The sequence below is a fragment of the Strix aluco genome, chromosome 13, assembly GCF_031877795.1.
Source record: "Strix aluco isolate bStrAlu1 chromosome 13, bStrAlu1.hap1, whole genome shotgun sequence".
In the NCBI taxonomy this organism is placed as follows: domain Eukaryota; kingdom Metazoa; phylum Chordata; class Aves; order Strigiformes; family Strigidae; genus Strix; species Strix aluco.
The window spans coordinates 8,177,709-8,187,672 of record NC_133943.1 but is presented as its reverse complement, the minus strand read 5'-3'; the positions used below and the strand labels follow the sequence as shown (position 1 = coordinate 8,187,672).

Here is a 9,964-nt window from a genome sequence, read left to right as displayed (position 1 = left end):
TGCAGCAGAAGAGTTCATGGTAGGATAGGAGGCAGGTCATGAATTTAGAAAGTTTGTAAGTACAGTAAAGATTATTGTACAATAAAGATTATTGAAAAAAAGTAGGAGGGATGGATTTTTCAGATGAAGAGCTGTTTCAGATTCCTCCAGTCACAATGCAGACTTGATACTGGTAATGTTTCCTGCTCCAAACTGAGTAAAGCCTCAGAACATTTTGAAAAGCAGCCGGTGAAAGCTGGGGGTTATATTAAAAGAAGATCCTTCTACAGATGTGTTAATCTGGTAACTTGTTGCCACTAACTTGGAACTTGTTAAATTCTGCACAAAGTACTTGAAAACCAGGAGGGGGAGCCAGTGCTTAACCAAACAGCCCTCCTACACTTTAAAGCAAGAACCACTAGAGTTGAGGGGGAGCAGGAAAACTTCACACAGGACAGATGAGCAAAACGATTTGTCACTTTAAGTGGCTATGCTGCAGTGAAAGAAAACTCCACCACACTGCTAGCTGTGCCGGGAGACGAGCAGAAGAGAATACAAGTCCCCTAAAGAGATCTTAAGCTCAACTTTCATCAACTACTGTATAGTAAGATCAAAGGTAGATTTTACTAAGAACTACCCCAGTAGCATATCATAAATGGTAAAAGAAGAAACTTGAACATCTTTGAGCATGTATTGCTCAAATTCAGATTCCAAATCTTGAATTTTGGGAATTTTAGTGCTTGATGGAAAATCCAAAACAAGGCCTGGTTTAAAAAAATTTATTTTACAAAAATTAAAAACAAGTAGTATTTACAAGCATTTTAAATAGCAGTTCTAAACCTCAACTCCTAATAATGGATTGTTTAAGCATGTTTAAAATGCAAGACAAAGTCTTAAAATTTTACGTCTGCCCTATCCAAAAGGGTTTTTGGTTGGTTTTTTTTTTTTTTTTTAAGAAATGTCATTACAAAGCTGTTGGGAAAAAAAAAAAGATAGTGGAGTAGCTTGTGTTTTAAAAAGTCAGAATCCCAAGTTGTTCTTCCATCCTCTAACTACTTTTCAGATGTTTATAATGAAAAGAAATGGAGCCCTTTTGTCTGTTGTTAAGCATATAGTAAAATTAGGGGCTGGAGAAGGAAGGGGGAGAAGAGGAACAAATATTTATCCATCTGCTGAACTACTTGTGTTGCAAAGAGAAGAGTAACATTTGTAGGTTGTTGAAGAAAACTGAAATCAGAGTATTGGTCCAGTCCCCTGTCAAAGGTGAACCTTTAGGCCTCTTAATCTACTTTCAGAACAGTTTAATACCCTAAGAACTAAGCTGAGGCTCAGTATGGGTCAAACCTGTACCATACAGAATTAGAAACTAGGGAGAGCTGATCAAATCAGCTCCAGTAATATCCATTCCCACTGTTGTTAAAGCAAATCTCTGAATATTTTTAGCTGCAAGGATCATTTTAATGTCATCCATTCCCAAACCTCTGCAGTGATCAAAGGGAGCAATTTCCACAGACTACACAAAGATAAAATAAGAAAACATGAGGTGAAGCAGTCACCCTCACAACATGCAGAAGTTTTAAAATAAGCTTTATAAAGCACAATTTTCAAATTTGTGTGCATGTCTGTGTCCATTTTCACTGGATTTCCAGACCCTTAGCTCTACTGAACATTCTACTGTTAAGTCTTCCTTGCAGATTCTGTACAGTATAAAGAGGAAAAAACCAGAGGTATTCACAGTAGGTTCTGTCTTTTGCCCTTGGTATTAAAAAGATGGCAAACCACAAATGCTGGCATTAGGAATTCAGTCAACTCTCTTCTGCATTTCAAATGAAGATGCAGCTCTTCAGCAAAACTACAGGCCTTCTGCAGACTGTAGATGTCTTTTGTTTGAGACACTATTAGGGAAAAAGGTTGAGGACAGCAGCTGCCAAGACGGTAACCATGTTCTGCTGGGGGGTACCGCTTATCACGGCTGCATGTTGTTGATAATAGCCAAAATGCTCATTTTTTCTTGGGCCGAGTCCACATCTTCATTTTGTTTCTGAGCCACTCCTGTGCCAAGGCCATACAGCCGCCCACAGTACTTCGCATCATCAATTGTATCCTCAAAAAACAACTGCAGATTTTAAAAAAAAAAAACAAAACAGGTATTGTTTAATTGTGCCTCTAAATCAGAAAGCACCTCATGTTAATTAAACAGCTGATTTGAAGTCAGCCACCTCCAAGATGAAGTATGCAAATTAAAATAAGTACATGGAAGAAGAGTAAACAGAAGTCTGTGCCAATATCAACAATCCCTATTACTGACAGATTGAAGCCTGAAGGCCACAACACTCAAAAAAACAAACCAAACCAAACCACACATTGAGCACGTTGACATTTATGGATAGGAACTGGGGAAAGAACCATAAAGGAGAATACTGCAGTACCTCTTTCATTCTGAAGAATGCCATTCCCGTGAGAAGAGAGTCCGATCCCGCCTGATGCTGTCGTCCAATTCGCTGCAAATCCAGTTGATCTGCCACTTCTTGAAGGCCACCCTGCAATGAGCACAGAACAGATTTTATTTTGGAAGATCCACCTCTTACCAAAATTGCCATGCTTCTCCAAAACATGAGGGCAAACACTGGCTATGATGAATCGGTGAAGATTCCAGCAGTACACACACACCAGCTGTGAGTGAAACACAGTGGTAAATACTTTGAAGAATGCAGAAATACTCTTCCAAATTTAGGTACCTTGCTTTCCTGCTGTGGATGCTTGAGATGACTATAGGTACATTCATAGTTTACGAATGCTGGATCTTTCCCTCCCTTTACTCAAACAAGGCTGTGATTCAGCAGATAAATTACTTCCAACCCTCTGAGTGTCTACCAGTTAATCAAGTCATGTAGTAGTTCATGTAAGAAGAAACACTCCACCTTGCATAGGGAAGATAAGCATGCTGAATTATAATTAGCCTCTGAAACTACTGATACACAAACGGGAAGGTTATGGGAATGTCCCCTATATGACACATATTGATAAGTCTAAAACTGGGGAGGCAGCATCTATTAGATACAAACTTAGCCATAGGTGCTTATGTGTGACTACTGGCTTTTATACACCTTCCAGTTTTAAGACATGATAATTGCAGCAGTTCTGTCACTCAGCTTACTGTACATTTACAGTGCTGATGCCCATCCATCGCTTGCTGGGGAGATACAAGTACCTTGAGGTTTTTGCAGCTCTTCATTAAGTACTTTACATCGTAGATAGATGGGAAGAAAAGGTTCAAGATATGGAAAAATTCATGTTCCTCTTCTGGTAACCTGGAATCTGTCAACAACTTCACCATGTAGCCAAAGTCATAACCACTGAAAACAAAAACATACAGAAACCAGATAAGCAGACAACACCTATATTTGGTACCCATATCTCATTTTTCACAAGAGTTTTACATGCTGTAGCTTTCAAACCCTAACGTTTTTTGACATTCATAAAACTTTGGATCAGAGGCAGAATTCATCCTGATCGTCCACGTCAGTACAGGACTTTGGAATGCTCCCCGGGTGCCTCCGCTAACCTCTTGTGGAAGCAGCTAAGCCATTGGGAAGAACATCCTTCCCCACACTGCAAGTTTCTGTCACTAGGGCTAATACAGAAAAGCAGGAAGCCCTTTATCTGTTGCCACCACCTCCTCCTCTCTCAAGTCCTTTCACTTGGACCAGAGGCTTTGTAATCAAGTTACTTGAAACACTACAAGAAAGGTATCTTAACTACACAGATTTCTTCCTCTACAGGGAAGGAAATACAAGACGGAAGTTGAGAACACTACCAACATTGTAAGGAAGAAGAAACAAAAAACATACTTTACTAATGCATGCAAGTTACTAAGTCCAGAAATCACATTTCAACTTGTTAATCACTTCCTCCATAGGGGAAGACTGTAACAGCGAAAGGATTTGCAAGCAACACATACACAAAATTCAGACCACAGTAAGTGCTGGTACAAAATGAAGTGCCAAGTGCCCTTACTTCTTGGCCTTCACATCTTTAAGCTTATTTAAGAATTGCAGAGCTGCCAATTCTCCTTCAAACCTGCATGTCTCCACGGACAAAAGCAGCAGTATTTCAATCAAAAAGAGGTTTCTCACTTCACAGCATCAGCAACCACCCTGACGTACCTGTGGAAGGACAGCCATTTCACGCTGTCACTAAGGACGACCCCAGATGTCATAAGCAACTCGGCAAAATGCAGGGTATCGATCCCTTCTTCTTCATGCTTCTGGAACTGCAGCCCAGAGCTGGCAAGGAGGTCTATGGAATCCTGAGAGTACATGTCTTCCCTGAAGGAGAAAAGCAGCTTTGCACTCAAGGTGCTACGAACTCAGGCTCATTTTAAAAAAATTCTCCCCACACTCTATTTCAAAAATTGGAGTGACCAGTAGGCTGCCTACGGGTTCCACATTTGTGTCTCCAGAAAATCCAAATTGCATCAGTTTTAATACCACTACTGCAGCCTCCTACATCCATAACATTCTGTGATTGTAACTAGTTAATAATTCTGTTGCTAGTGCAAACTCCAAAGATTCCACTTCCACAGAACAGAACATTTTGAAAAATGTCACTTCTGCAAGGTTAAATGGCAGCACCAGAGATGAAAGCATGGAGAAACGGGGAGTTCTCCAAAATAGGAAGATGTGCAACTCTAAAGCACTGAGCATCATTCCTGTCTACATTTTTCTTTTTCACTTCACAGCACATACCATCATATCATCATCTCCAGTTCCATCTCTGGGAGTAAACAAAATTGCATAATACTTGACTAAGGAAGGAAGACAAAGATGAGTGAGGATATGCTTGGTGGAGAGCTGAGCAGGAACCTGACTTCCACACTAGTTTGTTTCATTTGAGGGAGGGCGGGAGGGAAGGACGTGACCACACAGAGAGCAAAATTCATACCAAATATGATAATTGGAGTCAAATGAAGTGATCACACTGTGAAAACCGCTTCACTCTGATTTCAATACTTTTAAGAGGCTCACAACTTCGTGGAAGTAAATACTGCAACTTTTGGGTTCGAGAACTGTACGATCTGCACACACTAGCTACAAATCTTTGTAATGTTTTCCAGTGACAGTTCCATAAAAACACTGACTGATTTCCTATAAATGTGTCTTTGTGCCAGATAAACCCTCTCTTTATTTCCAGGCAGCTCTAGTGGCAATTATGCTGAGTTTGTCTTTACACTTACAGGGAAAGGGATAATGAAACTTGTTTAAACTGTAAGCCAGCATATTGCAGTACGGAGAAGACAAGAACTGCCACACTCCATTTAACAAGATTCATTCTCCTGAGCAGGTGTGACAATTACACCAACTTTTTTTTTAGATCCCAGTTTAAGTTTTGGCATGGATCTGTAAAGAGGTATTTTCCTTTTTGCTGAAAACAGCACATCCATTTATTTTTAGCAGAAGGAGATGGATTTTTACATATATATGTAAAATGTATGAAGTTTCAGACACAAAATTATTGAGGATAGATAATATCAAGGGAATAAGTATTAAGGACAGGATTTTAGCATGGCTTTGACTTCCAGAAATACTGCAAACTCCTGTCATGCCAAAATAGGTTCCCACATAATCTGTGTTACAATCTAAATTTTTATGGCTCAGAATCACCCAGCGATGATGAAGATACAGACACCCGTTTGCCAAAGGAAAGCATCACTTCAGCAGAAAAGAACAGGCAATTTTCCCTAGCTCAAGAGACTCACGTAAGGTTGAATTTAAAGTTAAACTGCCAGGTGTTGATGCCGGAAGGATATTCTCCTTTCTCATTTGTGAAAGTCAGGCCCAGCTGGATAATCTTCAGAAGGTCAACATTACACCGAAGGAGCTGATACTGATAGTCTATGGAACTGCGGAATTCACCAATTGGCCTTACAACAACTCCAGGGAACTCTGTGTCCTAGGAGAGAAGGGAAAAATCTTATTTCACCACTTAGTCTATGAAGAGTTCCACACTTGCAGGTCTCAGCACTGTATTCTGTGAATTCTTCTGCAAAAATCACTTTTTTCTTTTCTCCTTTTCCATATTCATACAGATTTTAATCTGCTACAAGTCAGACACTAAAAAAAAGCCCTACATAATTTAACTACTGCATTAATTTATTACAGGTATCCTTTATTTCAGTTTTGTTTCCTTCCAGTCATCCATACAAAGTCATCCAATATACACGACTGTATAATATAAACATCTCTTTCTCACAAAGGACTAACCCTCCCATTTTCCCTAAACCTCCTAAAATGGAATTCAGGGTTCTTTCATGTTCTAAATACAAGTTAAATTTAGCACTCTGACCATCTTCATTCCATAGTCCAGATAGTGATAACCTTCACCGTTTTTGAGGAACAGCCAATGCCACATTAACGAACACTACTGCCAATTAAAACAGACCTTAACAGCAGAGCAACCATCTACTAGATGAAAAACATTTTTACTTGGCCAGTGAGTGTGTGCTATCTCTGCTGAAATCCACACTTCCATACTATTTTTACTCTCAGATTAGGTCACGTTAACTTCTATTGACTAGACCGTATGCAAAAATTTTCATGAAGAATCCAGTCCTGTGTATCTGACAAAAGCTCTCCCTTGCCCAAGATATTTTTGTGTCCACTCTTACAGCACAGCCACTAAAACAGGTCATCAGCACACTGCCAGTAAGATCAAATAGAAGCAAGAAAGTTCATCTTCCATTGACATATGATAACAAAAAGTCATATTCACTTACACAACTGCATTCTACACTGAAATACGACACACTCTGCAGGGGCATGTTTTTTATGCCATGCTTTTATTAAGGACTTTTCATATCTTGAAGTTTAGCATTCCTAATCAAAGCTGACATAACAAAGTTGGCAATATCGTAACTAAACCCAGTTATTTATGTACCTAACTGGCTCCTGCCAAGTAGAGAGACTTTTAAGAGCAGGAGGAGATTCTTCCCACCTGAAAGGAGATTCTGGTCATCTTAAGTAAAACTTTCTGAATACATTGTCATACCTACACCCAGAATATTTTTCTTCACTAAGAATCAACATCTGAACTCGTTAAAAAGGAGGCTGCCTAGCTGTCACTTGCAGACCTTTTGTCCTACAGGACCACGGCATCTTCCATGACCAGAAAAAGTATTCAAAGGACAAATACACCAGTGGAAAACTAAAGATTTAAACCCAGCTGTACATCTGTTTCATTTTTCTATTGCACAAACTAATTATGAATAGCTGAATATTAAATGAGTTCAGGTTTTAATGTGGTCTCTCTCTTCCCCATCTTTAGTTCAGTCCATACTCAACGCTACACGTATTAAATTATGGAAAGTTTCTACTGAACTGCTTATTTTTCACCACTTCTAGATCCGTTTGACTAGGGTTAGGAGGAAATAATTTCTCTCTCAAGAATCAACTTATTCCCCTACCCAAAAAAAAAAACCCACCCTTGACTAAGGCAATTAGGCCAAGTATGAAATATTTACCATTGCAATGTAGCTGTAACTTAGAACAATCTCTCGAATTTTTCTCATCTCTTCTTCCAGATTGTTCGCCCATACTTCACAGATCACCTGGCTGTTCTCTGCAAGGGCTGCTGGCATCTTGCAGGGACCACAGTTAAGACAGCTGATGTTGAATTCAGATGACAGCGTAGAATGGCAAGCTGCGTGATCTTATCAGTGTGCTGCATTAAACAGATAAATAAATAATGCTTTATATGAGGGAAGATCTACATATAAAACTCTGTTGGAGTCAGTCACACTTCCATTTTCAGCTTCAAATAGCCCATTTAAAGTTTACACAAAGTTACTTCTTGTTTTCATCGCCTCTTGTAAACATGCTGAATGAGAAGAAAATCTAGAGCCTCTGTTCCAGTTACAAGAGTGGATGCACAATTAACAGTCCAGTCATTTATGAAAAGAGTCATTCTCCCTGTCCTCCTTCTTCTCCTGGCATAAGGTCTGAAACTTTGGGCATCAGATGTACAAGCAGGGAATCTTCACATTTAATACTCAGCTACTGTGAAGGCTTTACCGACAGTAACAGAATGCGTTACAGACTACATTTATAGACACGAGCTTCTCTGATGTAATTCAGGGAACACTGAGCACGGTATTTCAGCTTACACTAACGGCAGCTTCAGCAGTGCTGCACCAGGATAAACCGCCGGCTGTTTACCATTTCCGGCAAGAACACGGGCAAAACGACGCCGGGTTTCTGCAAGCAGGGCTCAAGCGCTGCGACCGCCGGCCGGGCCCTGCGCGCCGTTACCCGGAGCTGCCTGCGGCGGTCGGAGGGACTTCACCCAGCCGCCACAGCTCCGCCGCCACGGGGGGTGTCCCCCCCTCCTCAGCCCACGACAAAGGCCCCGCTGCCTCAGGGCCGGGCCCATCCCGCCGCCGCCAGCCCCGCGCAGGGCCGGGGCCGCCCGGACGCGGCTCATCCCGATCGGGAAGCGGGAGGGCGCCGCCGACGTGCCGCCCCCTCCCCCCGCCCCTTTCCCCTCAGCCGGGGGGTCCCCACACAGCGGCCGGGGCCGCCCCGCCCGCACCTGCTCGGGCCGCCCGGCCGCTCCAGCCCTCAGTCCCCCCCGCCACTCCTCCGCTCCGGCGCTGCCCATCGCCTGCCCCGCCCCCACGCTACCTGCCCGGAAGCTGGGGCCGGGCCGCTCCCTGCACGCAGGCGCGATGCGGCCTCGGGGGGGCGGGACTTCCGGGCTGCTGCTGAGCTCTCGCGAGAGATATGGCCCGGCCGCCGGGGCGCGCGGCGGGGGGCGCTGCTGCGCGCGCCTGTCCGGCGGCCGCGCGCGCTCCCGCGGAGGGGAGGGGAGGGGGCGGAGCGAGGCGGGGCGCCACGCGGGGTCCGCGCGGAGTGCGCCTGCGCAAAGCCGCCGGCCTGGGATTGGGCTGTGTACACACACACACACACTCCCCCCGGGCGGCTCATGGACTCGCCCGCCGCGCCCTGCTCTGGGAGCCGCGGGCGAGTCCAAAGTCCGCGGGCGGGGGGGAGAGATAAGGGAGATAGTTAGGGGCCGGCTTCCCCCTGAGGAAACAGGGGCCTCGAGGCCGGGCGGCCATAGGCTCGGTGGAATTCCGGCATGCCGTCGTGGGAGCCCCCCAGCAACCCCGCAGCCGGGTCCCCCGGGACAGGCACAGTGCCAGGCGTCCCCCAAAGACATAGCGTCCAGCCCTCCCTCACCAAAGAGAGACGAACGGGTCACAGCAGAGAGCCAGGCTGCGGCCTCCGCCAGGCCTGGGCCGCTGCGAGGCACGAGGCTCCCCGCAGACACACAGGCCTTCGCTTGGCCTGGCCATGGGCGCGCTGGGCTGCGGAGCGGGGTGAGGGCAAACTGTTCAAGGCCGTGAGGGCAAACTGCTGCTTTCCTGGCACGTGTTGCTTATACGTTGTAGTGCGTAGCAAGCTCATTACTTGAGGAAGGTCTGCCTTCTGCTGAAGCTTAGAGGTCGTCATTGAAGTACCTGCTGTGTCTGCAAACTTTTAGGCTGACTTCTCCTTTTCCAGAAATGCTATTTAAATTGCATTAGCAACAGACGTTTGTATCCAGTAAAGCAGCATAATGTAACTCTCAGTGTAACATAGCTGCCAACACTTGCTTTGCTGGCTGATGCTGACTGCAGATACTGAATTTATTTGGAAGCTTGTCTACTAAGAATTAAGCTTAGATAGTATTTCTTTTAGATTGCCTTCTGGACAGGGTTGCATCTGTTATAAAATACTGCAGTTCTAGTACTGCTACAGAGTTGTTACCTGCGCACCATTTGGGAGTCTCCTCTCACTGGATCTGGGCTACTTGCCTACCATTTGGTTACAGGTATCTGGAAAAACAAATCTGGGTATCTTTGACACTTCAGACATAGTTCGGTGTCTCAGGTTTAATGTTCATAACTCAGCAGAAACAACTTTTAGAAAAGGAGAGGTTTTTCTGA

General features: G+C 44.0%; 1 protein-coding gene across 3 annotated transcripts; it reads right to left on the bottom strand.

Moving 5' to 3' along the window:
* Window positions 1-742: 742 nt before the first annotated feature.
* CNOT8 (CCR4-NOT transcription complex subunit 8) lies at window positions 743-8,718 on the bottom strand. Of its 3 annotated transcripts, none has more exons than XM_074838862.1 (7): window positions 8,658-8,718; window positions 7,499-7,698; window positions 5,738-5,931; window positions 4,146-4,307; window positions 3,191-3,335; window positions 2,409-2,519; window positions 743-2,095 (listed from the first exon to the last, which is right to left on the bottom strand). In XM_074838862.1, exons 2-7 carry the CDS (start codon window positions 7,613-7,615, stop codon window positions 1,946-1,948), a joined length of 879 nt encoding a protein of 292 aa, XP_074694963.1. In that variant the 5' UTR covers window positions 7,616-7,698; window positions 8,658-8,718; the 3' UTR covers window positions 743-1,945. The 3 variants fall into 3 exon arrangements, with proteins under 3 accessions (XP_074694963.1, XP_074694962.1, XP_074694964.1); XM_074838861.1 differs by lacking the exon at window positions 8,658-8,718 and adding an exon at window positions 8,566-8,646; XM_074838863.1 differs by lacking the exon at window positions 8,658-8,718 and adding an exon at window positions 8,141-8,276.
* Window positions 8,719-9,964: the final 1,246 nt, after the last annotated feature.